This window comes from Barbus barbus (assembly GCF_936440315.1).
Source record: "Barbus barbus genome assembly, chromosome: 3".
NCBI lineage: Eukaryota > Metazoa > Chordata > Actinopteri > Cypriniformes > Cyprinidae > Barbus > Barbus barbus.
Window position 1 is genome coordinate 40,797,315 of NC_136731.1, and position 24,143 is coordinate 40,821,457.

A 24,143-nucleotide genomic window follows, 5' to 3' on the forward strand; every position below is an offset into this window, starting at 1 on the left:
ATGGGCACGGGATGATGACGCAGAAGGGCACTTCAAGAAACAGTTTGGTCCCCTACACCCTTCAACCCTTCGAAGCTCTCACTCCAGAGGGTAAACCCTTTGAAGGGATTAGGGCATAGGATGAGTCCTTCCAAATGGAACGCAGGGCTTATTAAATTTGTATTATTTTACATTTAATTACTTAAAACCATTGCAATATACTTTGTATCTTTGTTCTATTGTATTTATTTGTGTCGGAAATGAGAGATGCAACAATGGCAACTTATAGTGAGAAATGACAGGGAAAATTTACAGATGTGGCAAAAAGGATTTCCCTTGGCTAACTTTCAATGCTAATCATTAACCCATTTACTGTCGCTATTACACAATACTAAGAATTTTAGGCCTAAAAGTCCTGCATCAATTCAGTATTCCACATAATCTCACACTGATTTTGGTTGATCTGTAAAAGTCAATTTCACAAAAGGCTAGAAGTCACAATCTGTGTGTGTATTTTACAGGCTATAAATGTTTGCTAGTGCCTGTATTTAAATGTCAGAAACATAAAATAAACATTACATTTTTGAAAACACTGAACAGTTGAACAGAGAGTGTCTGTGTCAGTGCCAGACAAAGTGTGATTGTATGTGTGAAATTATGAAAATTTGAGAGAGTCTTTTGGAATCTGCATAAAAAATCTAAGGGGGCATTTAAACGGTGGAAATTAAGATGATTAAGAATATTTTTAATTAGATTATGTTTAAAATTACTACATATTTGATTCAAAGATATACAGGTCCTTTTCAAAAAATTAGCATATTGTGATAAAGTTCATTATTTTCTGTAATGTACTGATAAACATTAGACTTTCATATATTTTAGATTCATTACAACACAACTGAAGTAGTTCAAGCCTTTTATTGTTTTAATATTGATGATTTTGGCATACAGCTCATGAAAACCCAAAATTCCTATCTCAAAAAATTAGCATATTTCATCCGACCAATAAAAGAAAAGTGTTTTTAATACAAAAAAAAGTCAACCTTCAAATAATTATGTTCAGTTATGCACTCAATACTTGGTCGGGAATCCTTTTGCAGAAATGACTGCTTCAATGCGGCGTGGCATGGAGGCAATCAGCCTGTGGCACTGCTGAGGTGTTATGGAGGCCCAGGATGCTTCGATAGCGGCCTTAAGCTCATCCAGAGTGTTGGGTCTTGCGTCTCTCAACTTCCTCTTCACAATATCCCACAGATTCTCTATGGGGTTCAGGTCAGGAGAGTTGGCAGGCCAATTGAGCACAGTAATACCATGGTCAGTAAACCATTTACCAGTGGTTTTGGCACTGTGAGCAGGTGCCAGGTCGTGCTGAAAAATTAAATCTTCATCTCCATAAAGCTTTTCAGCAGATGGAAGCATGAAGTGCTCCAAAATCTCCTGATAGCTAGCTGCATTGACCCTGCCCTTGATAAAACACAGTGGACCAACACCAGCATCACTGACTGTGGGTACTTGACACTGGACTTCAGGCATTTTGGCATTTCCCTCTCCCCAGTCTTCCTCCAGACTCTGGCACCTTGATTTCCGAATGACATGCAAAATTTGCTTTCATCCGAAAAAAGTACTTTGGACCACTGAGCAACAGTCCAGTGCTGCTTCTCTGTAGCCCAGGTCAGGCGCTTCTGCCGCTGTTTCTGGTTCAAAAGTGGCTTGACCTGGGGAATGCGGCACCTGTAGCCCATTTCCTGCACACGCCTGTACACGGTGGCTCTGGATGTTTCTACTCCAGACTCAGTCCACTGCTTCCGCAGGTCCCCAAGGTCTGGAATCGGTCCTTCTCCACAATCTTCCTCAGGGTCCGGTCACCTCTTCTCGTTGTGCTGCGTTTTCTGCCACACTTTTTCCTTCCCACAGACTTCCCACTGAGGTGCCTTGATACAGCACTCTGGGAACAGCCTATTCGTTCAGAAATTTCTTTCTGTGTCTTACCCTCTTGCTTGAGGGTGTCAATGATGACCTTCTGGACAGCAGTCAGGTCGGCAGTCTTACCCATGATTACGGTTTTGAGTAATGAACCAGGCTGGGAGTTTTTAAAAGCCTCAGGAATCTTTTGCAGGTGTTTAGAGTTAATTAGTTGATTCAGATGATTAGGTTAATAGCTCGTTTAGAGAACCTTTTCATGATATGCTAATTTTTTGAGATAGGAATTTTGGGTTTTCATGAGCTGTATGCCAAAATCATCAATATTAAAACAATAAAAGGCTTGAACTACTTCAGTTGTGTTGTAATGAATCTAAAATATATGAAAGTCTAATGTTTATCAGTACATTACAGAAAATAATGAACTTTATCACAATATGCTAATTTTTTGAGAAGGACCTGTATATGGCAAGACAAAGAGTAGTCCTAGGGCAAGCGTGGATCTTAGATCGGTAAACAATATCCAACAGGGCCAAGGCAAAGAGAGATAATCCAGGTACACAGCAATAATCCAAACAAGGTGCGAACAAAGCCCGAACGGCAAGGCAAAGGGTTAATCCAGGAAACAAGGGCAGGTATCAAACACAAGAAAACTAGTAAGGAAAGACTAATAACTGAGTGTGCTCCGTAAAGTAGCTATCGCTAGGATATACGCTAAACAATACTCAGCAGAGAGGAAGAGGAAGTCCATGGTTTATGTAGGGTGTGTGATCAGTGCAATCAGCTGTGTGTGTGTCGTCAGTGCAATGGATGATGGGAATTGTAGTCTGAGGTGGTGTGCAACAGTTAGTGTAGTGCAAGAGTCCCTGTGGTGAGCGAGTGACCTCTGGTGGTGAGTTAACAGAAGTTCATAGACCAGATTCATGACATATTATTACATCATATAAAGAATGAGTATAAAGAATACAAGGAAATGTAAGACATAAAAATAACATCATATATCGTATTGCTTTTTTTCTTCCCTTCTTCTATTTTTATTTTTATTAAATTTTTTTCTCCTTTTATTTTTCCACATTTCGGTAGTCAATAAATTGTTTGTGTAAAGCACTTATGCATGTATACTTAGGTAAATATGCCTGTGACCTTTATTATTATTGTTAGTGTTATTATTCTTATTATTTTATCATAACCATAATTATTTAGAAATCTTGTTTTGCTTTTTTTCTCTTATCCCCCCTCCTTTTTTCTTCTTCTTTCTTTTCTTCCGTCGCCATTTTTTCCATCCCTTTTTCTCTTTTTTTCTTTTCCATCCTTTTTTCTTCCTTTTTTTCTCCCTCTCTCTTATTTCTTCTAATCTTTCTTCTAGTCTTACTCTTAAGACTTCTTCTAGTCTTCTCTGCCTCCTGTGCGATTCTCATTTGCTGCTTAAATCTACAAAATAAAAAATAAATAAAATGTTTAAACTCTGTCCAGTTTGTTTGGAATGTTTGGAATTATTTTCTCTGCCCTCTGTGTCATCTGTCACACACTTCTTCCACAAAGTCACCAGCATTGTGTCAGATCACACACACCCAAAGCATTGGGGTCTCATAGCCAGACTGTTTCTTTTCACAAGTCATTTGACTTCTCAATACAAAGGGACTAGACTTTTTGCACTGAATGTTTTCTCACTGTCTTGTATTATTTGCACCAAACACTCAAACACATGCACTTTATGTAGGGTTTTAGTGTTTTGTGCTTATGCACTCTTGTGTACTCTATTTTTTGCAAAATGAACATGAACTAATTATATTCTCATAACAGCCCACCATCAAATGGAATTCACTATGCTACATGATGTTACATTTGTTAATTGATCAAAATGAAAGTAAATAATCAGATTATGTATTCTTGGTATTTCAGGTATTATTATTAAATGTTTTCCATGTGATTCCTATCAAAATCTATGATGTTACATTTGTTACCTACTTTGATCAAAGTTAATACAAATATATAATGAGATTATGTAGCATTTCAGGTATTGCTATTAAAGGTTGTTCGTAGGTCCTCTCAAAATCCATGATGTGACATTCGTTAGCTTCATTGATCAAATGAGTAAATAAACAGATTTTTTTTTTTTTGCATTTCAAGTATTGTTATTAAAGGTTGTACATATAAATCTTATCAAAATCCATGCCAAAATAGCTTGTATTAAATCTAACAAAAGAACATTAGGATATAAAACTACAGGTGGACCAGATCCGCCTAAAACCATATATGGTTCGTCTCACTTCCGACCTTAAAGAGGGGTATCCTGCCTGGATCGTGTGTCCTGAAAAGTGTCGTGCTACGGTGATGCAGCCGGATATATCTTGTTTAAATAGAAAAGTTAAGTTCACCTGCCCGGCATATCAGCATTTTTTGTGAACGTGTCACAGTTGATATTATCGTTTTGTTGATTTTTTTTTTATATATTTGAAGATGCAGCTATCAAACTGTGTTTTGTTGTTAATACTGGTGATGATCGCTGAGGGTACGTATTTCTCTCTCTCTCTCTCTCGTTTATTACATTATTGCATTATAAAGAAAAAACAAGTACTACCTAGTACCCTACTCACTATTAACCGGATTGTCGTGAACAGAAAAGTTTTCTTTAGGCTATCCATTCAGATTCTGCAGCTAAACTGGTGCCCTAATCATTATTTGTTGTTCTTCTAGAATCGTGTGCTGTTTCAGATTACACCCACAGATGTCTTTATTTTCATATTAGTGACGTTTTTCCTACTTAATCAGATCTGGTTTATTGGATAATGCCCTTTCAGAACATTCCATGACACAGTATATCCTCAATTATCATAAGTTATCGTAAACTGACAACGGTCTTGTTTATGTTCACATTTGTGGCTGTCTTTCAGATTCTGAAGGTATGTAGCCTATGTACTGTTTTCCTCCCTTTAATCTAATGCTGGACACAACTTTGACTACGTCATATTCAAATATATGCAAATTTACCAGTCCAAGGTCTGGCCACACGTCACTGAATTGGTTTCTCTTGATCTTATAAAACGTCTTATATTAAGGCTTCTGCTTAATTGATTAACATTATTATTTAGAAACAAATATTCAGCAGATGGTATATGAAATGAAGTGTGCAGTTCCTCCTTGAACAGTTAAAAAGTCTCATAATGCACCTCATAAAGCTGAATGTCCATAGTGAGCAGAGAGATCATTTGAGTCTAATTTGAGTTTTGTCTCTGCTATTTCCATATTGAGGTCAGTGTTGTATTAAGATATTGCTCTCACATCATACATCCTGGTTACCTGATTTGACTGTTTTTTTTTTTGTTTGTTTTTTTTTTATAAAGAAAGTGAAAGTAATTCTGTAAGTGTTTTATACACAGTTTGCTGGTGAACATGAAATGTAGGGGTCAAAAATATAGTTTAATTTATAATACAGATAATCATAGGAGTTTATAAAATTGGAAAATGCACCAAGAGATATTGCTAGGGTTTGTATTTGTTCATCCTTTAAGCTTTATTTCAAAAAACAGTAACTGGGTATGCTGCAGGGGTAACAATACACTCACATGGTTAAAGTGTAAAAAGCCTTTAATGACCTGGGCTAAGTCATTAAAAAGTTAAAAAGGGTTGATCAACATGTTTTGGCTTGACACAGCATTCTTCAAGATACATGTATCCTGAATAAGTCAAGCCGAAACACATTGATCAACCCATTTAATGTTTTAATCACTTAGCCTAGTTCATTAAAGGAAATGTACGGTTCATTTAATTGTTTCAAATACTTTTTCTTTTTCTTTTCAGGGTTAATTGTGCATGGTCCCTCTGGTCCTCTGGTTGCTCCTCTGGGATCTTCAGTGGTATTGTCCTGTTATGTTGATGAACTCTTATCAATGGAAGGTCTGGAGGTGGAATGGAGAAGAACAGACTCAGGGACTCTGGTTCATCTGTATCAAGATGGTGAGAGTCGACCAGAGTCCCAGCAGCAGGATTATCATGATAGAGCTCATTTCTTTACTGATCAGATTCAACATGGAAACTTCTCCCTCCGTCTGGACGATCTGAGAGCTGAAGATGAAGGACAATACACATGTAGAGTTTACAGTCAGCAAGAGTCTGGAGAAACTGTGATTCAAATAAAAGATCCAGGTGAGTATGAACTTGAAAGTGGATCTGTTTCAACTGACCTTCATGCTATAGATTTTACACTGTGAATCTGTAACTTTATTCTTTCAGAGCGTTTGCTAGTATCAGGATCAGATGAGTCCGTATCTGCGTCTGTGGGTGAGGACGTCACTTTGAACTGCTCTGTAGACTCTCACATCACACCTGAACACACTGAAGAGGTTTCATGGAGGAAAACTGATGAAGATGAAAATGTTCTGGTTCTGCTCTACCAAAACAATGAGACTTTATCAGATTCATCAGATGAGCGATACAGAGACAGAGTTGAGTTCTTCACTGCTGAAATCCCCAAAGGAAACTTCTCTCTCAGACTAAAGGGTGTCAGAACTGAGGATAAAGGAGTTTACATGTGTCAAGTGTTTGCTGGAGGACTCTCAGCCAATGCAACTGTGCTACTGGAGCAACTGGGTGAGTCAAGAATAATAACAATATAACCACAAAAATACAAAAGAGACAATTCAGCCTAAACTATCTCTAACACTGTGATCACGGGTATGTGCATATAATATACAGGGGCTTTAAAGCGATGATATAGTTTGTAATTGACCTTTGTCACTGACATTTTTCTGTTAAAGTCAGTTCACTGTTGATTCAGTTTGGTTTAATAACTGTGTAAAGTTCATCAGTTATGGAATGCATTTAATTAATCTATAAAGCAACTGTGGAGAAAACCGTACACTGTAAAAAAAAATCCGTAAAATTTACGGAAAAAAACTGGCAGCTGTGGTTACCAGAATTCTACCGTAAAAAATACGGTAGCAACGTTTTATGTTTTACGGTTTTAACTTAAATTTACAGTTAAATACCGTAATTTCTTTAACTGATATAATCTTAATATACCAACCTATTAAAGTACTGAAATCTGTTTTTTTCCTTTGAAATACACTGATAACCACCAAATGCAGGTGATGATGAGAAAGTCACATGATGAGCCAAAGCCCATCACAAGTAATTTTTAAACAATAGAATATACAGAAGGTGCACAGTGTCATTCACACAAGCTTTAAACACCATCATGGTGAGACTCATTAAACTGAAATATGCTATAAACATTAATTTAACAACATTAGATGTAACATACAACCCTAATAAACATAACCGATAAGAAAAAACTAAGAAGAAACATAGTTATTTCAAAGAAAAAACGTCAAATTCAAACATAATTTGAAATGGAACGCAGGGAATTCTGGGAACGTCAGTTTACGGTTTTTCCCTGTAAATTTTACAGGAACTTTCCGTTAACCATGTAACAGGTTTTTACCGTAGCATTTTCACAGTTTTTTACCGTTAAAATCACGATCATTTTTTTACAGTGTAATGTCATCATCAGCTCAGTTCAATTCAGTTCTCTTTCAGTGGTGTCTGTGCAATTAAGTCAATAATATTGCCAAATATCAAGTCTCCCCGACTAAGCAAGCCAAAGGTGACAGTGGCAAGGAAAAAAAAAACCTTGGGAGAAACCAGGCTCAGTCAGTGGGCCAGTTCTCCTCTCATATAAATGGCCCTGAATTGCTATTTTCCTTTGAAAACAACATAATTTGACAAATGTTGAGTATTTTGAATCCCTGGATATTGTTAGTTATTTTACATTTTTATTGCAAATTAGTTAACTGTTTAGTTTGTGAACAGTAAATTTTGGCACCTTAGATTTTATCCATCTCAGTCATTTTGGCAGCACTGTTGTTGTCACCCTAACAATATAACTACTGTAATGGATTGCAGTAGGTAGTTATATCTTATTATTATGTTCTCCTCAATGTCTATGGTGGTTACGGCTCTGACATTCAGTGACTGATGTCTGTGTCTCCAGGTTTCTCTACATTACATATAATAATGATGATTCTCTGTATTACTGCATCTGTATCTGCACTTCTGCTCTTCTGTTTGATCTACTGCACATCACATAATAACGGTACGTGTATAATCATCACCATCATCATAATGGTATAAATTGGCTTATTATTGGCTTTTTTAACCTGATTTTTAGAACATTTTTATTGTTGTACCATTAAAATTGTTGAACCAAACTGAATAGAAATATCTCAGTTTATTATTTATAATATGATAATGAGAATTTATATATATGCACATATTACACACATTTGCAATTTAAAAATATATTTTTTGTGAATTTTAACCACAAAGGCATCTTTGATGAAGGACATGACAAAGAAATCTTGCCACATCTAAACAACAAAACACGTGACCAGTTGCAAATTAGAAACAAATCACTGATTGACAAGGAGAAACAGAACGAAAAACCTGTGTTTGTGTGAATCTCCTTAATCATATTTTGGGTTTTGTTGTGTTTGCCTTTTATTTTAAAGATGCAGAAAATTTACTGTCAATGTTAGGGTGAGCATAGCATTTATAATTAGTTTATAAAAAGTCTATAGAATGACTCCATTTAGCCAACAAAATATATATGTGTAAATGTTGAGTGCTTTTACTACCTGCTTTGCATCTCTCCATGGTATTCTCACTTTGTTGATTATACATTCAGGTCAATAGGCCCATATACTATCGCCCTCTAGGGGGTTGCTGCATTTTTATTTGGCAGCGGCTATTTGCACTAAGTGCAAATAGCGATGGATGCTATTTACACTAAGTGCAAATAGCGATGGATGCTATTTACACTAAGTGCAAATAGCGATGGATGCTATTTACACTAAGTGCAAATAGCGATGGATGCTATTTACACTAAGTGCAAATAGCGATGGATGCTATTTACATTAAGTGCAAATAGCGATGGATTCTATTTACACTAAGTGCAAATAGCGATGGATTCTATTTACACTAAGTGCAAATAGCGATGGATGCTATTTACACTAAGTGCAAATAGCGATGGATGCTATTTACACTAAGTGCAAATAGCGATGGATTCTATTTACACTAAGTGCAAATAGCGATGGATTCTATTTACATTAAGTGCAAATAGCGATGGGTTCTATTTACACTAAGTGCAAATAGCGATGGATTCTATTTACATTAAGTGCAAATAGCGATGGATTCTATTTACACTAAGTGCAAATAGCGATGGATTCTATTTACATTAAGTGCAAATAGCGATGGATTCTATTTACACTAAGTGCAAATAGCGATGGATGCTATTTACACTAAGTGCAAATAGCGATGGATGCTATTTACACTAAGTGCAAATAGCGATGGATGCTATTTACACTAAGTGCAAATAGCGATGGATGCTATTTACACTAAGTGCAAATAGCGATGGATGCTATTTACATTAAGTGCAAATAGCGATGGATTCTATTTACACTAAGTGCAAATAGCGATGGATTCTATTTACACTAAGTGCAAATAGCGATGGATGCTATTTACACTAAGTGCAAATAGCGATGGATGCTATTTACACTAAGTGCAAATAGCGATGGATTCTATTTACACTAAGTGCAAATAGCGATGGATTCTATTTACATTAAGTGCAAATAGCGATGGGTTCTATTTACACTAAGTGCAAATAGCGATGGATTCTATTTACATTAAGTGCAAATAGCGATGGATTCTATTTACACTAAGTGCAAATAGCGATGGATTCTATTTACATTAAGTTCAAATAGCGATGGATTCTATTTACATTAAGTGCAAATAGCGATGGATTCTATTTACACTAAGTGCAAATAGCGATGGATGCTATTTACACTAAGTGCAAATAGCGATGGATGCTATTTACACTAAGTGCAAATAGCGATGGATGCTATTTACACTAAGTGCAAATAGCGATGGATGCTATTTACACTAAGTGCAAATAGCGATGGATGCTATTTACATTAAGTGCAAATAGCGATGGATTCTATTTACACTAAGTGCAAATAGCGATGGATTCTATTTACACTAAGTGCAAATAGCGATGGATGCTATTTACACTAAGTGCAAATAGCGATGGATGCTATTTACACTAAGTGCAAATAGCGATGGGTTCTATTTACACTAAGTGCAAATAGCGATGGATTCTATTTACATTAAGTGCAAATAGCGATGGGTTCTATTTACACTAAGTGCAAATAGCGATGGATTCTATTTACATTAAGTGCAAATAGCGATGGATTCTATTTACACTAAGTGCAAATAGCGATGGATTCTATTTACATTAAGTGCAAATAGCGATGGATTCTATTTACATTAAGTGCAAATAGCGATGGATTCTATTTACACTAAGTGCAAATAGCGATGGATTCTATTTACATTAAGTGCAAATAGCGATGGATTCTATTTACATTAAGTGCAAATAGCGATGGATTCTATTTACATTAAGTGCAAATAGCGATGGATGCTATTTACACTAAGTGCAAATAGCGATGGATGCTATTTACACTAAGTGCAAATAGCGATGGATTCTATTTACACTAAGTGCAAATAGCGATGGATTCTATTTACACTAAGTGCAAATAGCGATGGATTCTATTTACATTAAGTGCAAATAGCGATGGATTCTATTTACATTAAGTGCAAATAGCGATGGATTCTATTTACATTAAGTGCAAATAGCGATGGATTCTATTTACATTAAGTGCAAATAGCGATGGATTCTATTTACACTAAGTGCAAATAGCGATGGATTCTATTTACACTAAGTGCAAATAGCAATAGATGCTATTTACACTCAGTGCAAATAGCAGTATTTTTTAACGATATGCTATTTACACTAAGTGCAAATAGCTATAGATTATATTTACACTATGTTAAAATAGCAAGATTTTCTGCTATGTATACTACTTATTGCAAATAGTGGCAATTATCTGCACCTCAGTATTGTAGTACATTATAAAACAGTACGCAATAATAACGTACTGAGTGTAAATTATAATTTTAATTCAAATTTATTAAATGGATGCCACCTTATTGGGACAATAAAGCCCTCCCTACACCTACCCTAACCCTATCCGATACTTTATTTTCAACTTTTTGATTATTTCCTTTTTATTGAAAATAAATGCCTTTCTGATGCGATATGAGATTTGAAAAGGGAGAAAAAAATGTTTGGCAAAAGGTGGGCTCGAACTCGGGCGATCGCATCAAAAAGCATGCGCCTTACCATCTACGCCACTGAAACTGATGTTGAACTAACTACTTTTTTTTTATTGTTGACTAACGCAGTCACACGTTAGTGTAAATAGCCTTTGCCAACAAGATGGGCTATTTGCACTTAGTGTAAATAGACACTCCGTTTTTATTTTAGTTAGAAAAACTTTCTCAAAGTAGAAAGTCTTAATCTCATTGGTTTCATATACCATATGTGACGGATTTTGAGTTCTTCTGTTTTTTCTCTCCAGACACAGTTTTCTGTTTTCAGATGTTTCTAGTTTTCTGTCCAAATATTCTGATGTTTCTTGCTTTTGTCTTATGGGGTGTTTCTGAGGGTGAGTGTTTCAATACTGATTTTATTTAATTACCGTTACCATTTATCAATATTGATATGATATATTATTAAAATATTTCTTTATTACAGTAGTTACTAATATCTGGTTTTGTTTCAGGGACTCTGTTTGAGTGGTTCTCTTGTTGTGCTCTTTATTTTTTGAGGCCGCTCATGTTGCTCTGGGCAGCGCCGTATGTATATGATTTCACAGGTATGATTAACTGAATTCATCAAAATAGTTGAATAAATGTTCCATTAAAATATGTGCAATGGTTTATTGCCATTTGTGTTTCTTTGTGTTGGTATCGTGTATTATAGTGTGGTTGTAATGATCTAATCTTAAATGTTTTACAGGCAACAATAAAACATGGATTGTGAAATATAGTTTTAGAGCAGAATACATTGTTTTCTCAGCTGTATTTTATTCAGGTAAATTGTTATGGACACATAAAAAATGTGTTGAATCTCTCTGAGACTGATCACATTTTATCATCACTTTTATAAACTCCACCAGCAGATTATGGAAACAACCTGCATTTAATTTGACTTAAAGCATTAGACATGCCTGAGTTTAAAGTAAATAAATTATTTCTGAACATATATTGTGTTTGAAACTTTTGTAGATTGTATTTATCTTTGCATTGTTTTACTGTGTGCTAATTCTTGATTTTTTTTTTTTCTTCCTCAAGTTCTGTTTAATTCTGCCTGGGACAAAAGTCTAAGTTATACTGGATTTGAGAGTATTGTGATACCAGTCCTTTTTGTGATAGTGATTCTGCTAAACCTGTTCTATATTATTTACTGTAAGTATTTCTTTATAATTCTTTGACTCAATTACCACTGACCTGTGCTCTGAAATCATTCAAGGCACAGATATAAAAACCATAATATCAGACCTGATTTGTCAGTATTTCCATTAGGCAAGATGAGTTTATTTATTGTATCAAATTTCATATGTATACTTATAATGCTTTATAATAAAGAAACAAATTATAAGTTTACATTCTAAATAGTTTAAAATTAATACAAATAAAAAGAAATGTATAGAAAATTTGCAGTGAATCAGTGAAGTAGCCTACATCTTTTCATATATTTGACTAAAAACAATTAATTTATTTGCGTTTATAACCCTGAATTAATGTGGCTGCTTTTTGAGCTCATATGTTATACTGGTTCAGATGCAGGTGGTAAAATAAAATAAATGCTGTATTTCTAAGAATGACTCTAACTTTATTAGTGATCTATGAGGTTTATATTCTGTAAACAAATCTGCAATTATATTTCTCGGTTTAATTTAGTGTTTCAGGCTGTTAAGTGATATTTTTGGAGGGTGATGTATGTCACACTTAAGGTCAGATGAAGATTCAAAATTAGGTCAAACAAATACAGTGTGGCTTGCACAAACAATTTCATACAAATAAAAGGTGCACAAGGAGAAACTTACACAAAATACACAGTGATGAAGAACTAATAACGAACAGCTGTGATGATTGAATTCCTGTCCATGGAAACAGATTAGTGGTGGAAAACTAGGGAAAAAACTGATTGAGAATAAACTAAAAGTTAATGAAATTGAAACCAAAAGAGACTGAACTAAACATGACTGTGACAATGTGATCAGTGTTGAATCTTTATGAGAAATGCAAATCTCTAATTATCTATGATTAAAAAATCCTTTATTGAATTTGTTCAGATCTGTCTGACATCTATTCACAAATATCAAACATCAGATATAACTTGTGCTCTGTGCCCTGTTGACGAGGCTCCAGTGGGCATGCACAGATGGCCAGCAAAATATATAGATTAAGCAACCAAGAGTTTGCTTTCTTAACCTTACCTAGAATACACCCCAGTGGTTCAGTCATCCAAACAGAAAAAAAAAAATCCCTATTTTGTCTTAAATATTTGAGCAGAGACTGTAGAATAAAATATGGATTCTAAAATATACAACATTGACAAGAGCTAAAACTGAAAACACAAATTAGTGTAATAGGTTTAGTCATGACATTAATTTAAAATTAAGTCAAACATTGGATCCTTTTTTTTTGACACAGTGTTGGCTAGATTCATTGACAGATTCAGTGAACAGATACTTACTAGATTCGGTGTTCTGGTTGGTACAAGCTTTAATATTCTACCTGCATTTCAATTCATCCTCCTGTTCTTCACCTTTGGATCTGGCAGAGGAGGTAAATTCACCTTTATGAACTATTCAGATTCATTTACAAGTAAGAACTGTCAGGATCATTTTAAATATTCATTTATCAAATCAAATGCAGCTGTGGAATTTAAGTTGATATTTTACAGATGCAGTCTGAGATGTTACAGCTGCATTCATACACATAGTAATTAAAATATATCAATATAATTAATTGATTGAGTAATCAGTAACAGTTTGTAGCCCGTAAGTAGGACGGAATACGTTTTTTGTTTGTTTGTTTTAATGAAACCAGGTTCATGTTACAGACAGAAGCGAATCTATCAACTGTAAATATGAGCAATGAAAATGTTAATCACTTAAAATCATTTTAAAGTGGAAATGTATGTATGTATGTATTTTACATCTGTTGATGTGTCTGTCAGTTAAGCCCAGTATCTATTATAATTAAATCTCTCCTCTTATTTAGGACTCCTTATTGTTACAGTTTTACCAGTTTTACTAACAGCGACAAGATATGAATGGGGTCATACATGTGGGGAAAAGATGGGCTGTAAGTATATGAATTATAATATGATCTCTGATAAACTCTCAGAAGAAAGAAAAAAGTTGCAAAAACATACATCATTATATGGAAAGGGTACCAGCCCAGGGACCACTTTTTTAGCTCTTTTTCTTTATCCTGAGATTGTATAAACACAAAAATAAATCATGAAATCATAATATGATGAACAGTGTTGGGGTAAAGCATTACAAGTAATGCGAGTTATTTAATATTACTTTTTTCAAGTAACTAGTAAAGTAACGCATTACTTTTTAATTTACAAGAAAGTATCTGAGTTACTTTTTTCCCATTTATTGACTGACAGTGCACCGTGTGAACATGATGTCACTGTAGTTCTATGTGAATGTGCAATAATTCATCTCACTCGCAAAAAACTGATTTAGTATTCATCAAAATGAATTAAAACAGTGAAATGCAAACTCAGAATATGACTCAAACCTGCAATAATTAAATATGTTAAACAACACAAATGTATCTAATCCCATTTTACTAACCAATGTCTTTGCTGCTGACCTTTGATGATCCAGTTCAACCATACTAATAAGCAAAAGTGACTAACAATTGTGTTTCATTGGTTTTTTTTATTGCTGAAGAGTGTTGAACCTTCTTCTCTTGCGTTCTACTTTACAGACGTCAATTTACTTTCCCTTCAGCCTGAGGTTTATTCAGTACACTTTTTGGTGTGAAAGGGCTTTTACATTTGCTATGATTAGAACTTTTTGTGTTAAAAACAATCAAGCCCTGCTCATATTTAAAAAGTAACGCAAAAGTAATGTAACGGATTACTTTCCATAAAAAGTAGCTAAGTAACGTAAATAGTTACTTTTTTAGGGAGTAACGCAATATTGTAATGCATTACTTTTAAAAGTAATTTTCCCCAACACTGTTGATGAATATATAGACGCTCATGCCTCTCATGTTTCTGTTAATATCATGAATTTCTTATCTTTATATTGAGTGTTATATTGATAGTTTAATAAGTTTTTCCAATCATTAGACATGGTAATCTGTTATCACGTGTTAGACTTTTGTGAGATATTATGTTTGTTCAGTTTTTGATCCTGATTTTAAAGGGTTTTTAAAGAGATTTTAACTTTTCTCAGTCATTTTTAAATGCAAATACATACTTTATTATTATTATACAATTACAAATATTTTCCAGGTTCAACTGTGTTCATGAGAATAGTGTGGTTAATTCTCATGTTAGTGGTCAATACTGGAATGGTCGGTTTTTACATTATAGCTCTGGAAAATGAAAAAGGTATGATAATGTTTTTAGAATTTAAAATGTTGAACTGATGTTCCTATCTTACCTGTATGCTAAAATGTATTTTTTTTAAAAAGTAAATGTTTGTCAATTTTGTTGTGATAAAAGCTGAAATGTTTGTCGATTGTCCAGATCGTATTGGATGGGCCTGTTTGATTGGTTTTCTGCAAGTACTCTGGGCAGTGATAAACTTCACACGCTCATTTGATTGTGGTACTGTACAATTTTAGTCAACTAGCTTTCATATCTTCTCTTTCATTGTGATGTTTCTATCACTTCTAGTTTATTAGTTTCAATCCCTTTTGTTTTCCCCTTTAAAACAACTGTGTGTAGGCTATGCTAACCTTGAAATATTAGTTCCAAAGTCATTCTGATGGTACTGTTAATCCTTTTTTTAATCTAGGAGTAGGAAGAGGTGTGTAACTAAAACAGCGAGGAGAGAATGAGAGAGCTGCTGTCTCCAGGCCCCAGGGCAGATACACAAAATGCTCAGAGAAACCAGTTTCCAACATAGCACAATATATTTTATTAAAGCTGCAGTCCGTAACTTTTTTGTGTTAAAAATGATCCGAAATCAATATTTGAGAAAGTACATAACCAACTAGTGTTCAAAACTATCACCTTACTTTAGTCCGATTCACAACAGTTAGCTAATAATAATGTTTTCTAATTTGAGTGGTATGGGTAGGTTTTCGCGGGAGATTCGAGCATGGCACTGCGTCATTACGTTACGTCTGTAAACATAAAGAAGTTGTCCCGGCTAGCAGGCTCTCGTTCGTGCGGATGCTACAGGTGGCGGCTCATTTATAAACTTTTCTCACAGCAACTAGGATTATTAAATTTATCATTTTGATCGCGGATTGTGATCCAGAAAGGATTATGTGTTTATGAAACCCGTGTGAATTAAATTAAATTATATTCCAGTTTTAAATGTGCTTCTGATTACAGATAGCCTGAGATTACACAAGATTTGTATTTTAAAGAAAACCAGTTCGAAGAGAGCATAGTTTGCTTTTGGGGTTAAAATAATTTCTTAATATGAAATTCGAATGGTATGACAATTAGAGATTATAGACTGTACAGAAATTGAAATCTACATATTAATACACAATACCCATAGTCATGCAATGCTGATGTTGTTAACATTAATAATTTGAGAATAAAGTATAACAATAATAATAATTTGCACGGTTTGATGTGATATGAGCTAACCGATCGTTAGATTTAATCACCATTGGTAGCGTGATTTATTGTAATGCTTTTTTTCCTCAGATTTGTTACCTACTTGTTCGGATGGCAATATACGGTGAAAATTCTGATTTGGGTCATATATTCCAAGACGTAGGCTAGAATCTGCGATTACTAAGTGTTTGATTCACATCGGTGTGGTGACTGACCGCTACACATTCACCTCAAAACATTAGATTCGTCCGTCCTGAAGCTGTGCCAGAGTACAGCCCATGTAATAAAGATAATACCACACATGGCTGCAATTTTCAACAGAGATGGCGACAAAAAGGCAAAACTTATGGACTGCAGCTTTAAATAAACTGGGGGAAATAATCAAAAGGCCAAAACAATAAACAAAAGCATACTTGCTAGTATAAGATACAGAGATATTTCCCTAAGGGGTCCCTAAAGCCAAAAACAATGCACACAATTACATACAGTTGCTTTAGAAATTCTCGGAATTCTCGATTGCGAAATCAAAGCAAGTAAGGTTTATTTGCACAGCACTTTTCACAATGCACGTCATATTAGAGCAGCTTTACCGAAGGTCATATTTTAAGTTTCTTATAGCTACTCTAAGCAGTTTTATGGCTGGATGATATGATAATATGTATTGATGATTATCATCCTGTTGAGATTGATATATTATTAGGCCCTATATATTTATTGTTTTACTGTGTAATAATTTTCATATCTGTGCTGCTTATAGTAGGCAAGTTATTGACATCTAAACGTGACAAAGAGAACTATAATGAATATAGAAATACAGAGCATTACTAGTGTATACTAATATTTAGTCATGCAGTAGTATTTGAATAATGTTGCATTGCTATCATGTTTTAATTAATCGACTTCAAACAACTGTCATTATGAAAATCCTTTTCTTCTTCAAAATATATATTTTTTTTGTATTAGTTTCTATTGGGAAGATATTTACTACAAGGAATGACTCAACTCAAACTCCAAACATGAGAGATGATGACATAAAACAAAGAGTCTGAAATACTTTATATGTAGTTTTTTTTTCTGTATATCTTTTGCGGTTGCTCTCATTTTCTCTAAATGCTGATTTTAAACTGTATTATTTGAATTTACAGAAATGCACCGTGTTGTTCCTGTGTATGTGTTTGGATCAGTTATTGCTGTGGTACTGAACTCTGTTACACTCATGACTGAACTGATACTGAAAAAAGGTGAGTGAACAAACATTTTAACATCAGTGTATATTTTCATATATCTCATGTTGTCTATAGTACATGCATATTATATGCTAACAATAATTGTCTTAACTTTGGCTGGGTACAGTATCTCACCTCATATATTCCAATTAATTATGTTCTGACAGTATTGATAATAGTTAAATATAGTGTAATATTGTATTTATTTCCTCAGTTAATGGTGATCGTACATTTGGAGACCTGAGAATCATTGTCTTTTCCTCAGAAGGCGTCTTTGCTTTATCTCTGCTGAGTTTACAAGTATTTGAACCCTGTGAGTACAAACTGAACTTTGGACTAAAACAGAAAGATTAATGTCTGTTTGTTTAATATGACCAGATTCTGAATAATCCTGTATGTTTTTTTTTTCCCTCCACTGTCTCTGAACTCACAGGGATGAGAACATGTCTTCAGTCACCTCAGGTTAGTATCATATTTAATAAACTGACCTGCGATATTAGAAGTTTTATTTATTATTAAAGATGTACTCTGTAATTTTATTGTCATGTTTTTCTGGCCCGTATGACCAAGGTTTTTATACTGACACACATTTTTGTGGATGCATCAACATTGGTCACTGTGATGAACTGATTCCACAAACCTAGTCTCTAATTAATAGAGTGGCAGAGATGGAAATGAAATATACTTGGTTATTAAAGTACTGTCCCGAAGAATAGTGACTTTACTCAATTTTATTGAAACTACTGTATATACTTGTACTCAATCAGATGAGAAATTTGAAATAACTAGGTACTTGGACTTTTTATTGTGCAAATATAATTACAGGTTCTCAGTACTTTTCACAGCTCTGATGAGACATTTCTGAAGTAAAGTTAGTATCATTCAGATGCTTAATATAGCAACCATGAGCAGATAGAGAAAACAACTTTATGAGGAAAAAAAACCAAACAGGACCACTTAAAATGTATTTATCAAATTGCTGCCTGTTCTTTTCTTGAAATGTAAATGCTCCTTTCAATAACGATCTAAAAGCATTTTTCATTGTGTAAATAGCTTTTGAAATAACTCTTTCAATGTGAATACAGAAGCAAAACTCCAGCCACTGGAGACGACACTACACTTCTCATACACTAGATAGAGTACATCATTTGGGATTCAGCTCTTGACCTCTTATCATGTCGTGTCAAATCAGCTCTGTTAAATGAGCGAGACATGCAGAATGTGCAGTGCTGGAAACAGTGCTGGAAACAATGCTGTAAATATTGTTGAAAATACGTTGTCTTGTCTCAGTCCCAGAATGCTGCAGGATCTGATGAAACTCCAGCCAGTGAATCAAACCAGAACCAGAACACAGCAGAATCAATTGAAATGAATTCTTTACTGAATCAAGATCAGGATGCTGGTAGGACAGAGTCAGCCTGATTCAGTGGAAACACAAACATGGTCAACAGTGAGAGAAAAAGACTCTTTATCACACTGAGAGTGATTTAAGATTAAATCTCAGTTGTATTTTTAATTTCAAATTCTGCTGTTGGTTTGTTTCTTGGTTTTCAAAACAGCTGTACATGTTGGGTGTGGTTAACTATTCATTACATGAACTTGCACTTTTTCGTACTCATGTAATGGTGATTTGCTATTATATGTATATTATTTATATTTATATTTTGACACGTTTTTATCCAACTGTCATAAGCCCAGTTTGATCTCTTATTTTCTCTGTTATATTTCTGTTACCTGTCAGCTTTGTCCTTTCAGTCTAAAAACGACTACTTACATTGTCTGTACCTCATCCTATCAGTTTGTCTGTTCATTGAAGTAGATCTTAAAATTGTCAAAATATGTCTTTTTTTAAAAACAAAAAATTAGTCAGTTATGTAGACAGAGAATGTGTGTGAGTGCAATAGTTTTTTGGGGATTTTTACACTGATGATACTAGTTTCAGATAAGGAGACTAATGAATTTCAGGAAAAGTTAGGTGAGGAGATGGTGAAGGAAAGGCTGTCTGTAAATAAGCTTTTATTGCATCTAGTTAAAAAAAAGAAAAAAGCATCTGTTCTTTTTGGGTCTAAATTAAACTTACGAAAGGTAAATGATTTGAAAATCAAAGTTGTTCGGTATGTAGTAGTTAATAGAACATTGGTCAGTTACCTGGGTTGTGTTCTGGATAGTAATTTGAGTGGTGAAAATATGGCCTGCAAAGTTTTGGGAAAAGTTAATGCTAGAATAAAATGTATAGATAGAAACAGTAGTTATATAGAGAAAGTTTAAAGGTACATTGTTTTAGTCATGTGGAAAATATACACTTTCGGCAGATTGGTTGGTACCATATCGAAAAAAGATTAGTATTCCAACAACTAAAAATGATACACAAAATTATTAATAATAGAACCCTAGTGTATTTTAACTCCTATACATATATAGATAGATAGATGATAGATAGAAAAACCCGCTTCGGATGTTATCACTCTATTGAATAGGCGTTATTAGTGGTTATCAGGTCACAGATATGGACCAGAAGGGTCCTGCTGCGCCTGCTGGTAGCTGAGAAGGCTGTTATCATCTATCCACAAGGTTAATCACCCCACACATGTATGAAGGTGAAGTTAACACTGGAGTACCAGCAGAGGCGATCATTTCCCCAACAACTGCACACGGACCAAAGACCAGCGAAATAGCGCATTAAACATGGATTTAGAGCCCTAATAGCACACATACGTCGGGCCAACGTCGAGCCGATGTACAAAATTCCGTCGGCACGATGTCGCTCAGGGAGCGTTTGCTAATCGGGAATACATTGCCGCGACGTCGGCCCCTGATCGGAAATGCCTTCCGGCCGATGTTGGGACGATGCAGCTGTAAATACCGGCCGCTCTGCGTGGGCGCGGTTCACCGGCGTTTTGCTGCTGCTGGTTTATAATAAAACAATACACACCACTCTCAAGAACAGTTGCAACTTTATTAATATTTTCATTTAACACATTACATATACAAATACATTTACATTTATCAGATGCTTTGATCAAAAGCAGATAATTCATGATTATTTGTAGTCTTCTGAAAATTAACCATTATTTTACCACAGCATTTGCAGTAAAACCATAGTAAACTCAATCAACCATAGTTTTACTGCAGTAACGGTTTAGCTATAGCTATAGTCATATATGACTGTTGCAGTAAAACCATAGTAAACTCAAAATCAACCATAGTTTTACTGCAGTAACCATATGACCGTTGCAGTAAAACCATAGTTACATCATTTACCATGATTTCAAAAACTATGGTTACTATAGTCATAGTCACCACAGTTTTACTGAAGTATACTGCAATATTACTATAGTAGAATATGGCATCAAAACCATGGTTTAAAAAAAAAAACCACACATGGTTACTATAATCATGCTTGCTACAGTTTTACTATAGTAAAACCATGGTTAAATATTGTATTAGTAGAGCACTTTTCACAATACTTATCATTTCAAAGTAGGTTTACAGAATATGCATATTTCAAGGTTACAATTTAAAAACATCCTTTAATCAGCCAGAGGTGACTGAGACTCACTGGGAAGACCATCTTCTGGCAACAAAATAATGTCCATATGACAGTAGTTCATAAAACAAGTCATGTGTTCAGTGCTGTCAGCATCTTCATGAGTTACAATAATACAACAGTTACATAAACACACAATAAAAACCAGGCAAACAATATTTAAGCAGTTAAAATGTTTTAAATTGCATGATAAAAATTCTAAAATATTTTCTGATAAAATCTTACTAAAGTCTCTATTTTTGTGTTCAGTTAAACCCTATTCTTCAACATTATTAAAGGGTAAGTTCAACAATTTTCAGTCCATTTTGTTACAATGTTGGTAATATATGTAAAAGAACAATGTTCATTCTTTCTCTGAGATACCCAGTGTATTTGCCAGCAAAAATGATGCAAAATATCATTTTTTCATTTAGATGCTGCAAAAAGAGTTTGTCATTTTGTCAAAACTCGTCATTTCATTTTGCTTCATCCTGTGGAGTGCTGCTTGCAAATAAAAGAGGACATATAGATACACATAACTCAGAGAAAGAGTAAATATGGTTCATTTACAGATATTAGAGACGTTGCAATAATACAAAGTGGGCTGAAAATAGTCAAACTTACCCTTATAGACAATATAAGGATAGTATTTGTTTTGTGTGTCCAATGTTGTGTGTGTCCATGTACCGTTGCCGTCATCTGAAGTCTTTGTGAGCGTTGGTGTCATCTGAAGTCTTCACAAGTGAGTTTGGATTCAGTCTGGAGCTGGTTCAAGTTCAAGTTGAGCTTTATTGTCATTCCGCTACATGTGGGGACATACAGTGGAATGAAATGTCGTGTCTCGCAGGACCACGGTGCTACATAAATACAGACATACAACAATGAAGTAAAAAACACTATAAACCTATATACTATAACTAACCTACTGACAGATTTAACTATAAGTACACTATATAAGTATTTACCCTAAACAAACTAAAAGAATAAAGGATGAAAAATACAAAATATACGAATGCTTCACATAAATATTTACCCTATACAAACTAAAAAAATTGAGGATAAAAAATACAAACTATACGAATGCTTCACAAATACTGTACATGTGCAAAGAGAGACATTTGAGTCAGCAGCTGGTTGGGGAACAGTGCAGGATGATTTGTAGTGCATGAGCATGTAAACATACATATATTGCTGTGTCTTTTGTGAGATTGTGCACACGCAGCAGTGTGTGTAAAGTGTCCATAGTGTAAAGTGTCCATAGTGCACATAGAGGAGAGTGTGGTACTACAGGTGGTTTGTATAGGCCCACTCACCTGTGTGTAGCAAACTTCGGATTGCACATGGGGGTCCATGTTTCAGGAGGTGAGCAGTTGAAAAAAAGCTGTTGAGCAGTCTGGCGGAGCGGGCTCTGATGCTCCGGTACCGTCTTCCTGATGGTAGGAGCTGGAAGAGACTGTGGGAGGGATGGGTGGAGTCCTTCACGATGCTGTTGGTTTTGCTGGAGCATCGTGTAAGGAAAATGTCCAGGATGGAGGGGAGAGGGGCACCGATGATCTTTGCAGCTGTGTTCACTGTCCGCTGGAGGGTCCTGCGGTCAGCAGCACTGCAGTTCCCGTACCAGACAGTGATGCAGCTGGTCAGCACACTCTCAATGGTGCCTCTGTAGAATGTGGTGAGGATGGGTGGAGGGAGACTTGCTCTTTTCAGCCGGCGGAGAAAGTGTAGGCGCTGTTGTGCCTTTTTGGAGAGTGACATGGTGTTGGTGGTCCAGGTGAGATCCTCTGTGATGTGCACCCCCAGGAATTTAGTGCTGCTGACTCTCTCCACAGTCGAGCTGTCGATGGTCAGTGGGGGTGGTCAACGGAGTTTCTCCTGAAGTCCATCACAACCTCCTTTGTCTTCCCCACATTGAGGGACAGATTGTTTGTGCCACACCATTCAGCCAGCTGTGCCACTTCCTCTCTGTAGTGCGTTTCATCGTTGTTGCTGATGAGACCTACCACTGTTGTGTCATCAGCAAATTTGATGATGTGGTTGGAGCTGAACTTGGCAGTACAGTCATGGGTCAGCAGTGTGAAGAGCAGCGGGCTGAGCACACAGCCTTGTGGGGCACCTGTGCTCAGTGTTGTAGTGCTCGAGGTGTTGTTGCCGACACGGACTGACTGAGGTCTTCCAGTTAGAAAGTCCAGGATCCAGTTACAAAGGGAATTGTTAAGGCCCAGCAGGTTTAGTTTATTTATAAGCTGTTGTGGGATTATTGTGTTGAATGCCGAGCTGAAGTCAATGAACAGCATTCTAACATAGGAGTCTTTATTTTCTAGGTGGGTAAGAGCCAGGTGGAGGGTGGAGGAAATTGCATCGTCCGTAGAGCGGTTTGGACGGTATGCAAACTGGAGCGGGTCGAGTGTGTTGGGGAGGCTGGTTTTGATGTTATGCATGACTAGCCTCTCAAAGCACTTCATCATGATTGGAGTCAGTGCTATGGGACGGTAGTCATTGAGACAGGACACATGTGATTTCTTTGGTACCGGTATGATTGTTGTGGTATGATTGTGTGGTGTAATCTCTAATAACTTTGGGATGGGCATCCTGAGATAGAAACAGGAAATCAAAAGAAGAAAGTTTAGCATAGCTGCTGTTCATATTATTTCAGACAAAAGATTATTTATTTCATCACGTATAACTGGAGTGCAAGGTTATTAGATGTGTTGTGTGAATACTTGGCTAAAATATGTATTTTAATCTAATTTAAACTAAAAGA

General features: G+C 35.4%; 1 protein-coding gene across 1 annotated transcript; it reads left to right on the forward strand.

Moving 5' to 3' along the window:
• The first annotated feature begins 5,706 nt into the window (after nucleotides 1-5,706).
• Nucleotides 5,707-8,112, forward strand: LOC306849897 (junctional adhesion molecule-like). Its single transcript, XM_079385272.1, has 2 exons — nucleotides 5,707-6,045; nucleotides 6,133-8,112. Exons 1-2 carry the CDS (start codon nucleotides 5,790-5,792, stop codon nucleotides 6,513-6,515), a joined length of 639 nt encoding a protein of 212 aa, XP_079241398.1. The 5' UTR covers nucleotides 5,707-5,789; the 3' UTR covers nucleotides 6,516-8,112.
• The last annotated feature ends 16,031 nt before the right edge of the window (nucleotides 8,113-24,143 follow it).

Bases quoted from the DNA above. Each gene is read 5' to 3' on its own strand.
- LOC306849897 (XM_079385272.1), top strand. From the start codon at position 5,790: ATGGAAGGTCTGGAGGTGGAATGGAGAAGAACAGACTCAGGGACTCTG. The intron at 6,046-6,132 runs GTGAGTATGAAC...TTATTCTTTCAG, and splicing joins GATTCAAATAAAAGATCCAG to AGCGTTTGCTAGTATCAGGA.